General features: G+C 41.1%; 1 protein-coding gene across 1 annotated transcript in view; it reads left to right on the plus strand.

The window, feature by feature from the left end:
- Positions 1-17,629, plus strand: part of STK33 (serine/threonine kinase 33) — a 252,991-nt gene that overhangs the window by 198,580 nt on the left and 36,782 nt on the right. Inside the window, exon 9 of the mRNA XM_053720610.1 lies at positions 8,257-8,369. Within this exon, the coding sequence (XP_053576585.1) occupies positions 8,257-8,369 (113 nt within the window). The remainder of the gene's footprint in view (positions 1-8,256; positions 8,370-17,629) is intronic.

Genomic DNA, 17,629 nt, shown 5'->3' on the forward strand with positions numbered 1-17,629 from the left:
CCAGAAAAATTTACCACAAGATATGGCGTAAATATTTATATTGGTGTGAATCCAAGAGTTACTCATGGAGTAAGGTTAGGATTCCTAGGATATTGTCTTTTCTACAAGAGGGTTTAGAAAAGGGCTTATCCGCTAGTTCACTAAAGGGACAGATTTATGCTCTGTCTATTCTTTTACACAAGCGTCTGGCAGAGAATCCAGACATCCAGGCTTTTTGTCAGGCTTTGGCTAGGATTAAGCCTGTGTTTAAAGCTGTTGCTCCTCCGTGGAGCTTAAACTTGGTTCTTAAAGTTCTCCAGGGTGTTCCGTTTGAACCCCTTCATTCCATTGATATTAAGCTTTTATCTTGGAAAGTTCTGCTTTTGATGGCTATTTCCTCGGCTCGTAGAGTCTCTGAGTTATCTGCCTTACATTGTGATTCTCCTTATCTGATCTTTCATTCAGACAAGGTAGTCCTGCGTACTAAACCTGGGTTTTTACCTAAGGTTGATTCTAACAAGAATATCAATCAAGAGATTGTTGTTCCATCCTTATGTCCTAATCCTTCTTCAAAGAAGGAACGTCTTTTGCATAATCTAGATGTGGTCCGTGCTTTGAAGTTCTACTTACAGGCAAGTAAAGTTTTTCGACAAACTTCTTCTCTGTTTGTCGTTTACTCTGGACAGAGGAGAGGTCAAAAGGCTTTGGCTACCTCTCTCTCTTTTTGGCTTCGTAGCATAATACGCTTAGCCTATGAGACTGCTGGACAGCAGCCTCCTGAAAGAATTACAGCTCATTCCACTAGAGCTGTGGCTTCCACCTGGGCCTTTAAGAATGAGGCCTCTGTTGAACAGATTTGCAAGGCTGCAACTTGGTCTTCACTTCATACTTTTTCCAAATTTTACAAATTTGACACTTTTGCTTCTTCGGAGGCTGTTTTTGGGAGAAAGGTTCTACAGGGAGTGGTTCCTTCTGTTTAATGTTCCTGCCTTGTCCCTCCCATCATCCGTGTACTTTAGCTTTGGTATTGGTATCCCATAAGTAATGGATGACCCGTGGACTGAACACACTTAACAAGAGAAAACATAATTTATGCTTACCTGATAAATTTATTTCTCTTGTAGTGTGTTCAGTCCACGGCCCGCCCTGTCTATTTGAGGCAGGTTCTAAATTTTAAATTATAATTCCAGTCACCACTGCACCCTATAGTTTCTCCTTTCTCGTCTTGTTTCGGTCGAATGACTGGATATGACATGTGAGGGGAGGAGCTATGTAGCAGCTCTGCTTGGGTGATCCTCTTGCAACTTCCTGTTGGGGAGGAGAATATATCCCATAAGTAATGGATGACCCGTGGACTGAACACACTACAAGAGAAATAAATTTATCAGGTAAGCATAAATTATGTTTTTTCTAGGGATGGAATTTGCTAGAAAATGCTGCTGATACCGAAGTAATGTAAGTAAAGCCTTAAATGCAGTGATAGCGACTGGTATCAGGCTTATTAATAGAGATACATACTCTTATAAAAGTGTAATTTAAAACGTTTGCTGGCATGTTTAATCGTTTTTTATATATGTTTGGTGATAAAACTTATTGGGGCCTAGTTTTTTCCACATGGCTGGCTTGAATTTTGCCTAGAAACAGTTCCCTGAGGCTTTCCACTGTTTTAATATGAGTGGGAGGGGCCTATTTTAGCGCTTTTTTGCGCAGAAAATTACAGACACAGACATCCAGCTTATTCCTGCATGATCCAGTACTTCTCTGAAGGGCTCAAAAGGCTTCAAAAGTCGTATTGAGGGAGGTAAAAAGCCACAGTAGAGCTGTGGCAGTTGTTGTGACTGTTTGAAAAACGTTTTTGTCATTTGTTATTCCGTTTTTGGTATTAAGGGGTTAATCATCCATTTGCAGGTGGGTGCAATGCTCTGCTAACTTATTACATACATTGTAAAAATTTTGTTAGTGTAACTGCCTTTTTTCACTGTTATTTCAAATTTGGACAAAATTTGTGTTTCTTAAAGGCACAGTAACGTTTTTTATATTGCTTGTAAACTTGTTTTAAAGTGTTTTCCAAGCTTGCTAGTCTCATTGCTAGTCTGTTTAAACATGTCTGACACAGAGGAACTTACTTGTTCATTATGTTTGAAAGCCATGGTGGAGCCCCATAGGAGATTGTGTACTAAATGTATTGATTTCACCTTAAACAGTAAAGATCAGTCTTTATCTATAAAAGAATTATCACCAGAGGGTTCTGTCGAGGGGGAAGTTATGCCGACTAACTCTCCCCACGTGTCAGACCCTTCGCCTCCCGCTCAGGGGACGCACGCTAGTATGGCGCCAATTACATCAGGGACGCCCATAGAGATTACCTTGCAGGACATGGCTGCAATCATGAATAATACCCTGTCAGAGGTATTATCTAGATTGCCTGAATTAAGAGGCAAGCGCGATAGCTCTGGGGTTAGGAGAGATACAGAGCTTGCAAATGCTGTAAGAGCCATGTCTGACACTGTGTCACAGTATGCAGAACATGAGGACGGAGAGCTTCAGTCTGTGGGTGACATCTCTGACTCGGGGAAACCTGATTCAGAGATTTCTAATTTTAAATTTATGCTTGAGAACCTCCGTGTATTGCTTGGGGAGGTATTAGCTGCTCTGAATGACTGTAACACAGTTGCAATTCCAGAGAAATTGTGTAGGCTGGATAGATACTATGCGGTGCCGGTGTGTACTGATGTTTTTCCTATACCTAAAAGGCTTACAGAAATTATTAGCAAGGAGTGGGATAGACCCGGTTTGCCCTTTTCCCCACCTCCTATATTTAGAAAAATGTTTCCAATAGACGCCACTACACGGGACTTATGGCAGACGGTCCCTAAGGTGGAGGGAGCAGTTTCTACTTTAGCAAAGCGTACCACTATCCCGGTTGAGGACAGTTGTGCTTTTTCAGATCCAATGGATAAAAAATTGGAGGGTTACCTTAAGAAAATGTTAATTCAACAAGGTTTTATTTTACAGCCCCTTGCATGCATTGCGCTTGTCACTGCTGCGGCGGCATTCTGGTTTGAGGCCCTGGAAGAGGCCATCCATACAGCTCCATTGAATGAAATTATTGACAAGCTTAGAACGCTTAAGCTAGCTAACTCATTTGTTTCTGATGCCATTGTTCATTTGACTAAACTAACGGCTAAGAATTCCGGATTCGCCATCCAGGCGCGTAGGGCGCTATGGCTTAAATCCTGGTCAGCTGACGTGACTTCAAAGTCTAAATTACTCAACATTCCTTTCAAGGGGCAGACCTTATTCTGGCCTGGCTTGAAGGAAATTATTGCTGACATTACTGGAGGCAAGGGTCATACCCTTCCTCAGGACAGGGCCAAATCACAGGCCAAAAAGTCTAATTTTCGTGCCTTTCGAAATTTCAAGGCAGGAGCAGCATCAAATTCCTCCGCTTCAAAACAAGAGGGAACTGTTGCTCATTCCAGACAGGCCTGGAAACCTAACCAGTCCTGGAACAAGGGCAAGCAGGCCAGAAAGCCTGCTACTGCCCCCAAGACAGCATGAAGGAACGACCCCCTATCCGGAAACGGATCTAGTGGGGGGCAGACTTTCTCTCTTCGCCCAGGCGTGGGCAAGAGATGTTCAGGATCCCTGGGCGTTGGAGATCATATCTCAGGGATATCTTCTGGACTTCAAAGCTTCTCCTCCACAAGGGAGATTTCATCTTTCAAGGTTATCAGCAAACCAGATAAAGAAAGAGGCATTCCTAAGCTGTGTGCAAGATCTCCTAGTAATGGGAGTGATCCATCCAGTTCCGCGGACGGAACAAGGACAGGGGTTTTATTCAAATCTGTTTGTGGTTCCCAAGAAAGAGGGAACCTTCAGACCAATTTTGGATCTAAAGATCTTAAACAAATTCCTCAGAGTTCCATCATTCAAAATGGAAACTATTCGGACCATCCTACCCATGATCCAAGAGGGTCAGTACATGACCACAGTGGACTTAAAGGATGCCTACCTTCACATACCGATTCACAAAGATCATCATCGGTTCCTAAGGTTTGCCTTTCTAGACAGGCATTACCAATTTGTAGCTCTTCCCTTCGGGTTGGCCACAGCCCGAGAATTTTTACAAAGATTCTGGGCTCACTTCTGGCGGTTCTAAGACCGCGAGGCATAGCGGTGGCTCCTTATCTAGACGACATCCTGATACAGGCGTCAAGCTTTCAAATTGCCAAGTCTCATACAGAGATAGTTCTGGCATTTCTGAGGTCGCATGGGTGGAAAGTGAACGTGAAAAAGAGTTCTCTATGCCCACTCACAAGAGTCTCCTTCCTAGGGACTCTTATAGATTCTGTAGAGATGAAAATTTACCTGACGGAGTCCAGGTTATCAAAACTTCTAAATGCTTGCCGTGTCCTTCATTCCATTCCACGCCCGTCAGTGGCTCAGTGCATGGAAGTAATCGGCTTAATGGTAGCGGCAATGGACATAGTGCCATTTGCGCGCCTGCATCTCAGACAGCTGCAATTATGCATGCTAAGTCAGTGGAATGGGGATTACTCAGATTTGTCCCCTCTACTAAATCTGGATCAAGAGACCAGAGATTTTCTTCTCTGGTGGCTATCTCGGGTCCATCTGTCCAAGGGTATGTCCTTTCGCAGGCCAGATTGGACGATTGTAACAACAGATGCCAGCCTTCTAGGTTGGGGTGCAGTCTGGAACTCCCTGAAGGCTCAGGGATCGTGGACTCAGGAGGAGAAACTCCTCCCAATAAATATTCTGGAGTTAAGAGCAATATTCAATGCTCTTCTAGCTTGGCCTCAGTTAGCAACCCTGCGGTTCATCAGATTTCAGTCGGACAACATCACGACTGTGGCTTACATCAACCATCAAGGGGGAACCAGGAGTTCCCTAGCGATGTTAGAAGTCTCAAAGATAATTCGCTGGGCAGAGTCTCACTCTTGCCACCTGTCAGCGATCCACATCCCAGGCGTAGAGAACTGGGAGGCGGATTTTCTAAGTCGTCAGACTTTTCATCTGGGGGAGTGGGAACTCCATCCGGAGATGTTTGCTCAACTGGTCCAACGTTGGGGCAAACCAGAACTGGATCTCATGGCATCTCGCCAGAACGCCAAGCTTCCTTGTTACGGATCCAGGTCCAGGGACCCGGGAGCGACGCTGATAGATGCTCTAGCAGCTCCTTGGTTCTTCAACCTGGCTTATGTGTTTCCACCGTTTCCTCTGCTCCCTTGACTGATTGCCAAAATCAAACAGGAGAGAGCATCGGTGATTCTGATAGCGCCTGCGTGGCCACGCAGGACCTGGTATGCAGACCTAGTGGACATGTCATCTCTTCCACCATGGACTCTGCCTCTGAGGCAGGACCTTCTAATACAAGATCCTTTCAATCATCCAAATCTAATTTCTCTGAGACTGACTGCATGGAGATTGAACGCTTGATTCTATCAAGGCGTGGCTTCTCCGAGTCAGTGATTGATACCTTAATACAGGCACGAAAGCCTGTCACCAGGAAAATCTACCATAAGATATATATTATTGGTGTGAATCCAAGAGTTACTCATGGAGTAAGGTTAGGATTCCTAGGATATTGTCCTTTCTCCAAGAGGGTTTGGACAAAGGCTTATCAGCTAGTTCTTTAAAGGGACAGATCTCTGCTCTGTCTATTCTTTTGCACAAGCGTCTGGCAGAGGTTCCAGACGTCCAGGCATTTTGTCAGGCTTTGGTTAGGATTAAGCCTGTGTTTAAAACTGTTGCTCCCCCGTGGAGCTTAAACTTGGTTCTTAAAGTTCTTCAGGGAGTTCAGTTTGAACCCCTTCATTCCATTGATATTAAACTTTTATCTTGGAAAGTTCTGTTTTTGATGGCTATTTCCTCGGCTCGAAGAGTCTCTGAGTTATCTGCCTTACAATGTGATTCTGCTTATCTGATCTTTCATTCAGACAAGGTAGTTCTGCGTACCAAACCTGGGTTTTTACCTAAGGTGGTTTCTAACAGGAATATCAATCAAGAGATTGTTGTTCCATCATTGTGTCCTAATCCTTCTTCAAAGAAGGAACGTCTTTTGCATAATCTGGACGTAGTCCGTGCCTTGAAGTTTTACTTACAGGCTACTAAAGATTTTCGTCAAACATCTGCCCTGTTTGTCGTTTACTCTGGACAGAGGAGAGGTCAAAAAGCTTCGGCAACCTCTCTCTCCTTTTGGCTTCGGAGCATAATACGCTTAGCCTATGAGACTGCTGGACAGCAGCCCCCTGAAAGGATTACAGCTCATTCTACTAGAGCTGTGGCTTCCACCTGGGCCTTTAAAAATGAGGCCTCTGTTGAACAGATTTGCAAGGCTGCGACTTGGTCTTCGCTTCACACCTTTTCAAAATTTTACAAATTTGATACTTTTGCTTCTTCGGAGGCTGTTTTTGGGAGAAAGGTTCTACAGGCAGTGGTTCCTTCCGTTTAAGTTCCTGCCTTGTCCCTCCCATCATCCGTGTACTTTAGCTTTGGTATTGGTATCCCACAAGTAATGGATGATCCGTGGACTGGATACACTTAACAAGAGAAAACACAATTTATGCTTACCTGATAAATGTATTTCTCTTGTAGTGTATCCAGTCCACGGCCCGCCCTGTCCTTTTCAGGCAGGTCTAAATTTTAATTAAACTACAGTCACCACTGCACCCTATGGTTTCTCCTTTCTCGTCTTGTTTCGGTCGAATGACTGGATATGGCAGTGAGGGGAGGAGCTATATAGCAGCTCTGCTGTGGGTGATCCTCTTGCAACTTCCTGTTGGGAAGGAGAATATCCCACAAGTAATGGATGATCCGTGGACTGGATACACTACAAGAGAAATAAATTTATCAGGAAAGCATAAATTATGTTTTAGTTGTATGCTGCTATCTATAGTGTGTAATAGTGATCACAATTATTTTACCTGTCTGCCTTTTTGGGCTTAGTTTCCCCCATAATAAAAAAGTATGATTTTTCTACTGGTGCTGGTGGAATTTAAAGGGACACTAAAGTTAAGATTAAACTTTCATGATTTATACAAATCATACAGTATTATGGCTTTCTAATTTACTTTCTTTAGCAAATGGTGCACAGTCTTTTTATTTTCTTACTTTCGGAGTAAACACCTTCAGATTTTGAGGTGCAAACGGTTTTGCGCAAACGATATCATGTTTTTGCAAGCCTTTTTCATTCCGCTAAAATTACAAGTGGAGCGGCATTTACACTTTAATCCTTACCGCAATCTCAGAGCTTTGGTTAACTGTTTTCCGAAACAAAAAAGTTGCACAACACACTTCAAAAAAACATTACAGAGTACAGTTACATTTATATTAACACTGTCTAATAGAAATTATTTAAAAAAAATATTGCACAGAAAAAGTTATAAGGGCTCAAAGATACAAGATCTCAGGTGTTAGAAAAAAAAAATGCTGCAAAGGGCTTTAACATTAAGACACATACACATACATTGCTAAAAATGTATTTGTACGTATATATGTTTATATATGTGTACATATATATGAATGTATTTATATGTGTATATGTATTTGCAGTCATATATGCACATATAAAAACATTAATATATATGTACACACATATAGACATATGCCATTAAAGGGACATGACACCCACATTTTTTCTTTCATGATTTAGAAAGAGAATGCAATTTTAAACATCTTTCTAATTAACTTATATTATCTAATTTGTTTTATTCTCTTGATATTCTTTGCTGAAAAGCATATATAGATATGCTCAGTAGCTGCTGATTGGTTGCTGCTCATAGAAGCCTTGAGTGATTGGCTCACCATGTGCATTGCTTTTTCTTCAACTAAGGATATCTAAAAAAGGAAGCAAAATAAATAATAGAAGTAAATTGTAATGTTGTTTAAATTTCTATTCTCTATCTGAATCATGAAAGAAAGATTTTGGGTTTAGTGGCCCTTTAAGTATGTGAAAACATGATAAAACATATTTATGCAATAATCATATTTAATAAAGATTTTTTCTATGTATTTACTGTAAATATTTCACATTTGCTAATACAAATGTTTTAAAAGACTTGGCTGATTTGTTATTTTATAGCAACACATCAGAAATGTCTTACAATGTGTTTACTGTCTCTTTAAAATGTTATTGGTTTTAGCTGAAAAATAATTGGGGATTCTCATGTTATTTATTCATAGATTGTACTAAACGTTTAATGATGATTGTAATAAAACAACAAGACACAAGTATAGTATTTCATTTTTTTTTAGGCTATGTGGAGAGGCACCTTTCATGGGAAGCTCTGAAGATAAACTTTTTGAAAGTATAACAAAAGGAAAACTGAATTTCTCGCATGATATCTGGAAGTCCGTTAGTGAAGCCGGTAAGTGCTTGAATCTTGGTTAAATGGAAAGCTTTATGTGCATTTGAGGACAGAAACAGCATGTGCACCTTTATAGCTGCTTTTAATAGCCATAAGAATAACTTTTACTAAAATGTACCCCTGGGACAACGGAATACCTTCACAATAAAAGAAAGACACCAGGGCAGAACAGTCTATTGTTCAGGTTACAAGAACTCTTACTTAGAAAAGGGTATGATATTGATTTGATTTGCATTAGGGTTGTATTTGTACAAAAGAACAGTCGCTCATTTGTTATGTAATATCATTTAGGAAACATGTAGCTATAGCTGTGTGGGCTAAATGTTTTTATATCCTGCAATGAACCCAGTGCAGTTTAATGGACTTCACACAGGCATTTGTCAAAACAATAACTGTAGTAATAGCAAAAAAACTGGCTATTTTAAAGCCAAATGCCTAAATGATTCAGTATATTTTATCCATATGCCTTTGTAAGATTTAATCAAATACCATTTAAGCCCTTTGATGCCTAAGAGTTGTTATTGCAGCGTTTCTGGTAGTGAGAATCGTGGACATTGTTAGTCGCTGCAAAGTAATGAATAGAACCTTCTTTAAAGTAACTGTTTCCTTTAAAACTCACTGGGGATATTTACTGCTTTTTTCTCTCATAGACGAAACTTTTTAAGGAGCTTGTAATCTTGCAGTGAGCCAAGTAGCTTATAGATGGTAAATCTTCAGTTTTGTCTTTTTAAATAACCAGTGTTTAACCCTTACTGGGTGTTTTCTTCATTTAAAGGGACATTATTTAAAGTAAATTTAATACATTTGCATCAGAATTTAAAGGGACATGAAACCCAATGTTGTTTCTTGCATGATTCAGATAGAACATGCAATTTCAAACAACTTTCCAATTTGCGTCTTATCAAATTTGCTTCATTCTCTTGATATCTTTATAGGAGCAGTGATGCACTACTAGGAGCTAGCTGAGCACATTAGGTGAGCCAATGACAAGACACATATATGTGCTGACCCCAATCAGCAGCTAGCTCCCAATAGAGCAATGCTGCTCCTGAGCCTACCTAGGTATGATTTTTAATACAGGATACTAAGAGAATGAAGCAAATTACATAATTGAAGGAAATTGGAAAGTTCTTTAAAGTGACCTGCTGTAGCTGAATGAAGAAACATTTTGGGTTCTATGTCTTGTTTAAGCACTACAAAACAATCTAAATACATAATAAATGTTTTAAAGGCATTTAATGGAATTTGTAAAGCAAAGTGTTCATTCATTTGCACTCCATGATCACAACCCTTGATAAGGCTCTTGAGTGCTGTACTCTCCATTGCTGTGGTCAATTGGGAACAAATATAAACAGCCTCCTGCACATATCAGCCAATCACTGTTCAGCATGCATTAGGGTCATGGTTCTTCATCCCACAAAATGCTCTCCAGTTTCTTGGGGGAGTGAGGATACTCTTCTTTTCTTCTATAAGATACGACAAGTCCACGGATTCATCCTTTACTTGTGGGATATTATCCTCCTGCTAACAGGAAGTGGCAAAGAGCACCACAGCAGAGCTGTCTATATAGCTCCTCCCTTGACTCCACCCCCCAGTCATTCTCTTTGCCTACTCTAAGTAATAGGAAGGGTAAAGTGAAAGAGGTGATAAAATGTTAGTTTTTATTTTCTTCAAGCAAGACTTTTTTATTTTAAATGGTACCGGTGAGTGCTATTTTTTCCCAGGCAGCAGATGGATGGAGACTTCTGCCTGGAGACTGATGATCTTAGCAGTTGTTACTAAGATCCAGAGTAGTTCCCACAGAATGGCTGAGGAGTACTTAAGAAACTTCAGTGTGAGGAACGTTTTTCATGCTACAAGCATTGAGGTATGTTCAGTCATTTTTTTCTGGAGAGACTGTGTTTATCAGAATTGGCTGACAGTATCCCCATGAGGGAAAGGGTAAGCAGTAATCCTAATGTATAGAGAAGGGTATTACTGGACCTGTATGTTGGGCTATAAAAACTGGTTGACACTGATGACAGGATATTTGTGGGCAAATGTTTCATGTTGGGAGTTAAAATAACGTTTTTTTTTGGCAAACGTTTTGACTTTATTTTACAATGGAGGGTACACATGGCTTCACTTAGATGGGTATATGAACCCACATGGCTAGGTTTTAGACCGCTCTGGTGCGGTTATTGTTAAGGCTGTGAGACATTGAGTTAGATGGGCGGGGCCTATTTTCGCGCCTCAGTTGCGCAATTGTTTTTCCCTTGCAAGCAGCAAGCTCCAACTCTAGTGGGCCTTTCATGAAAGTTTGGGCCTAATCGAAGGGTTAATCCGATTTTGCAGACCCCTGAGGGCAGGTAGGCGCCACAGCGAGGTTCAGGGGGTGTTTTTGTTTAACTATAACGTTTTTGATATAACGTTTTTTTGTTCTTAAGGGTTAAGTATTCCTTTCCTTGTGGGGCAATCTTAGCTGATAAGTTGGGATACATTTATCATAAAATTGGGATAATTTTATCGTTTTAAAGCAGTTTTGGAAAAATTGTATGCTTTTTTTCTCTTAAAGGTGCAGTACCGTTTTTTTGGATTGTTATTTTTTCCACAAAATAAAGTGTTTTCAAACCTGTTTGTGGTCATTACTAGCCTGTTTTAACATGTCTGACATTGAGGAAAGCCAATGTTCTATGTGTTTAGAAGCCATTGTGGAACCCCCACTTAAAATGTGCCCCTCATGTACCGAAAGGGCCTTCTATTGCAAAGAACATATTTTAGCTGATAAAAGTATGTCTCAGGATGATTCTCAGTCAGAAGAGAATCAGGTTATGCCATCTACTTCTCCCCAAGTGTCACAACCTTTAACGCCCGCCCAAGCGACGCCAAATACTTCTAGTGCATCAAATTCTTTCACCCTGCAAGATATGGCTGCAGTTATGTCTACTACCCTTACAGAGGTATTATCTAAACGGCCTGGTTTACAGGGTAAGTGCAGTAGGTCCGGTATTAGAGTAAATGCTGAGCCCTCTGATGTTTTATTGGCCATCTCCGATGTACCCTCACAGTGTTCTGATTTGGGGGTGGGGGAATTGCTGTCTGAAGGAGAGCTTACTGATTCAGGAAAGATGTTCCCTCAAACAGACTCAGATGTGACGTCCTTTAAGTTTAAGCTTGAACACCTCCGCTTGTTACTCAGGGAGGTTTTAGCGACTCTGGATGATTGTGACCCTATTGTCATCCCGCCAGAGAAACTGTGTAAAATGGATAAATATCTAGAGGTCCCTACTTACACTAATGTTTTTCCAGTCCCTAGAAGAATTTTGGACATTGTTACTAAGGAATAGGATAGACCAGGCATTCCGTTCTCTCCCCCTCCTACTTTTAAGAAAATGTTTCCCATATCTGACACCATTCGGGACTCGTGGCAGACGGTCCCTAAGGTGGAGGGAGCTATTTCTACCCTGGCTAAGCATACAACTATACCTATTGAGGACAGTTGTGCTTTCAAAGATCCTATGGATAAAAAATTAGAAGGGCTTCTAAAAAAAGTTGTTTATTCATCAGGGTGTTTCTTCTGCAACCTATAGCGTGCATTGTTCCAGTAACTACTGCAGCAGCTTTTTGGTTTGAGGCTCTAGAGGAGTCTCTTAAGGTTGAGACCCCATTAGATGATATTTTGGATAGAATTAAGGCTCTCAAGCTAGCAAATTCTTTTATTACAGATGCCGCTTTCCAGATGGCTAAATTAGCGGCTAAGAATGCAGGCTTTGCCATTTTAGCGCGTAGAGAGCGTTATGGCTTAAGTCATGGTCTGCTGATGTGACCCTATTCAGGCCTGAACTAAAGGAGATCATTTCTGACATTACTGGAGGTAAAGGTCATGCCCTTCCTCAGGACAAGAAGGTTAAAATGAGTACCAAACAGAATAATTTTCGTTCCTTTCGAAACTTTAAAGGCAGTCCCTCTACTTCCTCATCCGCCTCCAAGCAGGAGGGGAACTTTGCTCAATCCAAGTCAGTCTGGAGACCTAACCAGACCTGGAATAAAGGTAAACAGGCCAAGAAGCCCGCTGCTGCTACCAAGACAGCATGAAGGGGCAGCCCCCGATCCGGGACCGGATCTAGTAGGGGGCAGACTTTCTCTCTTCGCTCAGGCTTGGGCAAGAGACTTCAGGATTCCTGGGCTTTAGAAATTGTGACCCAGGGGTATCGTCTAGAATTCAAAGATTCTCTCCTAAGGGGGAGATTTCATCTTTCACATTTGTCTGTAAACCAGACAAAAAGAGAGGCGTTATTACGCTGTGTAGAAGACCTATATACCATGGGTGTAATCTGCCCATTTCCAAAAGTAGAACAAGGGCAGGGATTTTACTCCAATCTGTTCGTGGTTCCCAAAAAAGATCCACAAAGATCATCACCAGTTCCTCAGGTTCGCCTTCCTGGACAAACATTACCAGTTTGTGGCCCTTCCTTTCGGGTTGGCCACAGCTCCCAGAATTTTCACAAAGGTGCTAGGGTCCCTTCTGGTGGTTCTAATGCCGCGGGGCATAGCAGTGGCGCCCTATCTGGACAATATTTTGATTCAGGCATCAACTTACCATCTAGCCAAATCTCACACGGACATCGTGTTGGCTTTTCTAAGAACTCACGGGTGGAAGGTGAACATAAAAAAGAGTTCACTTGTTCCTCTGACAAGAGTTCCATTCCTAGGAACTCTGATAGACTCAGTGGACATGAAGATTTTTCTGACAGAGATCAGAAAATCAAAGATCTTAACCACTTGCCGGGCACTTCATTCCATTCCTCGGCCATCAGTGGCTCAGTGTATGGAGATAATTGGACTAATGGTAGCAGCAATGGACATAGTTCAGTTTGCTCGCTTACATCTCAGCTGTGCATGCTCAGACAGTGGAATGGGGATTATGCGGATTTATCTCTGCGGATAAATCTGGATCTAGAGACCAGAGACTCTCTTCTTTGATGGTTGTTACAGGATCATCTGTCCCAGGGAATGTGCTTTCGCAGGCCAGCATGGGTCATAGTGACGACGGATGCCAGCCTCTTGGGCTGGGGTGCAGTCTGGAATTCCCTGAAGGCTCAGGGTGTGTGGACTCAGGAGGAGTCCTTACTACCAATAAATATTCTGGAATTGAGGGCTATATTCAACGCGCTTCAAGCGCGGCCTCAGCTGGCTTTGGCCAAATTCATAAGGTTCCAGTCGGACAATATCACGACTGTAGCATATAGAGGTTTCCAAAGTAATTCAATGAGCAGAGACTCACTCTTGCCATCTATCAGAAATATATATCCCAGGAGTGGAGAACTGGGAAGCGGATTTTCTAAGTCGAATCCAAAGGCTACTCATGGAGTAAGATCAGGATTCCTAGGATTTTGTCCTTTCTCCAAGAAGGATTGGAGAAGAGGTTATCGGCTAGTTCCTTAAAGGGACAGATTTCTGCTTTGTCAATCTTACTACACAAGCATCTGGCAAATGTCCCAGACGTTCAGTCGTTTTGTCAGGCTTTGGTTAGAATTAAGCCTGTGTTTAAACCTGTTGCTCCGCCATGGAGTTTGAATTTAGTTCTTAATGTTCTTCAAGGGGTTCCGTTTGAACCCATGCATTCCATAGATATTAAACTTCTATCTTGGAAAGTTCTGTTTTTAGTTGCTATCTCTTCTGCTCGAAGAGTTTCTGAGCTATCTGCATTACAATGCGACTCGCCTTATCTTATATTCCATTCTGATAAGGTGGTTTTGCGCACTAAACCTGGATTCCTTCCTAAGGTTGTTTCAAATAAGAATATTAATCAGGAAATTGTTGTTCCTTCTCTGTGTTCTAACGCTTCTTCTAAGAAGGAGCGTCCGTTACATAACTTAGACGTGGTTCGTGCTTTGAAGTTTTACTTGCAAGCGACCAAGGATTTCCGTCAAACATCTTCTCTGTTTGTTGTCTAATCTGGAAAGCGTAGAGGTCAAAAAGCTACGGCTACCTCTCTTTCTTTTTGGCTGAAAAGCATCATCCATTTGGCATACGAGACTGCTGGACAGCAGCCTCCTGAAAGGATTACAGCTCATTCTACTAGAGCGGTGGCTTCCACATGGGCTTTTAAAAACGATGCTTCTGTTGAACAGATTTGTAAGGCTGCGACTTGGTCTTCCCTTCATACCTTTTCCAAATTTTACAAATTTGATACTTTTGCTTCTTCTGAGGCTGTCCAAAATAAACTTTCATGATTCAGATAGGGCATGTAATTTAAACAACTTTCCAATTTACTTTTATCATCAATGTTGCTTTGTTCTCTTGGTATTCTTAGTTGAAAGCTAAACCTAGGAGGTTCATATGCTAATGTCTTAGACCTTGAACTCCGCCTCTTATCTAAAATGCAAGTGTCACAAGAACTGAAATAAGGGGGCAGTTTGCAGAGGCTTAGATACAAGATAATTACAGAGGTAAAACGTGTATTATTATAAATGTGTTGGTTATGCAAAACTGGGGAATTGGTAATTAAGGGATTATCTATCTTTTAAAACGACTAAAATTCTGGTGTTGAATGTCCCTTTAATAAGTAGCACTACTTGCGCTCACATTACAAGCATTGAGTGGAACAAATCAGCACTGAAAAATGTTGGTGACCTTATGTAAGGTGTTAACACTTGAAAATAGGTATGATAAGGTTTTTTTTAGTTAGGTTTTTTTTATTTTGTGGGTTTGGGGGAGGGGTTTGTAATGTTAGGGGGTATTTGTTGTATTTTTTTTAGCAAAAGAGCTGTTAACTTTATGGCAATGCCCTTCAAAAGGCCCTTTAAGGGCAATTGATAGTTTATTATAGATTAGGGTTTTTTTTATTTATTTTTTTTATTTTTTAAACGGGGTATTAGAATAGGAATAATTTTTATTATTTTGGATAATTTCGTTTGTTATTTTTTGTAATGGTAGTTATTTATTTTTTGTAATTTTAGTGTTTATTATTTTTTGTAATTGCAGTTTTAATCTTTTAGTAATCTACGGCCTAGATTTAGAGTTTGGCGGTAGCCGTCAAAACCAGCGTTAGAGGCTCCTAACGCTGGTTTTTACCGCCCGCTGATATTTGGAGTCAGTCAGGAAAGGGTCTAACGCTCACTTTGCAGCCGTGACTTTTCCATACCGCAGATCCCCCTACGCCATCTTTTCAATAGGATCTTTCTAACGCCGGTATTTAGAGTCGTGGCTGAAGTGAGCGTTAGAAATCTAACGACAAAACTCCAGCCGCAGAAAAAAGTCAGTAGTTAAGAGCTTTCTGGGCTAACGCCGGTTTATAAAGCTCTTAACTACTGTGCTCTAAAGTACACTAACACCCATAACCTACCTATGTACCCCTAAACCGAGGCCCCCCCCACATCGCCGCCACTCTATTAAATTTTTTTAACCCCTAATCTGCCGCTCCGTACACCGCCGCCACCTACGTTATCCCTATGTACCCCTAATCTGCTGCCCCTAATACCGCCGACACCTACATAATATTTATTAACCCCTAATATGTCGCCGCCACCTACCTACACTTATTAACCCCTAATCTGCCGACCGCACCGCTACTATAATAAATGTATTAACCCCTAATCCGCCTCACTCCCGCCTCAATAACCCTATAATAAATAGTATTAACCCCTAATCTGCCCTCCCTAACATCGCCGACACCTAACTTCAAGAATTAACCCCTAATCTGCCGACCGGAACTCACCGCTACTCTAATAAATTTTTTAACCCCTAAAGCTAATTCTAACCCTAACCCTACCACCCCCCTAAATTAAATATAATTTTTATCTAACGAAATAAATTAACTCTTATTAAATAAATTATTCCTATTTAAAGCTAAATACTTACCTGTAAAATAAACCCTAATATAGCTACAATATAAATAATATTATATTGTAGCTATTTTAGTATTAATATTTATTTTACAGGCAACTTTGTATTTATTTTAACCAGGTACAATAGCTATTAAATAGTTAATAACTATTTAATAGCTACCTAGTTAAAATAATTACAAAATTACCTGTAAAATAAATCCTAACCTAAGTTACAATTAAACTTAACACTACACTATCAATAAATTAATTAAATAAAATACCTACAATTATCTACAATTAAACCTAACACTACACTATCAATAAATCAATTAAATACAATACCTACAAATAAATACAATTAAATAAACTAACTAAAGTACAAAAATAAAAAAGAACTAAGTTACAAAAAATAAAAAAATATTTACAAACATTAGAAAAAAAAAAATATTACAACAATTTTAAACTAATTACACCTACTCTAAGCCCCCTAATAAAATAACAAAGACCCCCAAAATAAAAAAATGCCCTACCCTATTCTAAAATTAAAATAGAAAAGCTCTTTTACCTTACCAGCCCTGAAAAGGTCCCTTTGCGGGGCATGCCCCAAAGAATTCAGCTCTTTTGCCTGTAAAAAAAAACATACAATACCCCCCCCCAACATTACAACCCACCACCCACATACCCCTAATCTAACCCAAACCCCCCTTAAATAAACCTAACACTAAGCCCCTGAAGATCTCCCTACCTTGTCTTCACCACGACGGGTTCACCGATCGATCCAGAAGAGCTCCTCCGATGTCTTGATCCAAGCCCAAGCGGGGGGCTGAAGATGTCCATGATCCGACTGAAGTCTTCATCCAAGCGGGAGCTGAAGAGGTCCATGATCGGGCTGAAGTCTTCATCCAAGTGGGAGCTGAAGAGGTCCATGATCGGGCTGAAGTCTTCTATCAAGCGGCATCTTCAATCTTCTTTCTTCCGGATCCATGTTCATCCCGCCGACGTGGAACATCCATCTTCACCGACGAATCCTATCAGCCAATCGGAATTCGAGGGACGCCATCTTGGATGACGTCCCTTAAAGGAACCGTCATTCGTCGGGAAGTCGTCGGTGAAGATGGATGTTCCGCGTCGGCGGGATGAGCATGGATCCGGAAGAAAGAAGATTGAATATGCCGCTTGATAGAAGACTTCAGCCGGATCATGGACCTCTTCAGCTCCCGCTTGAATGAAGACTTCAGCCGGATCATGGACATCTTCAGCCCCCGCTTGGGCTTGGATCAAGACATCGGAGGCTCTTCTGGATCGATCGGTGAACCCGGCGTGGTGAAGATAAGGTAGGAAGATCTTCAGGGGCTTAGTGTTAGGTTTATTTAAGGGGGGTTTGCGTTAGATTAGGGGTATGTGGGTGGTGGGTTGTAATGTTGGGGGGGTATTGTATGTTTTTTTTTACAG

Source organism: Bombina bombina, chromosome 7, assembly GCF_027579735.1.
Source record: "Bombina bombina isolate aBomBom1 chromosome 7, aBomBom1.pri, whole genome shotgun sequence".
In the NCBI taxonomy this organism is placed as follows: domain Eukaryota; kingdom Metazoa; phylum Chordata; class Amphibia; order Anura; family Bombinatoridae; genus Bombina; species Bombina bombina.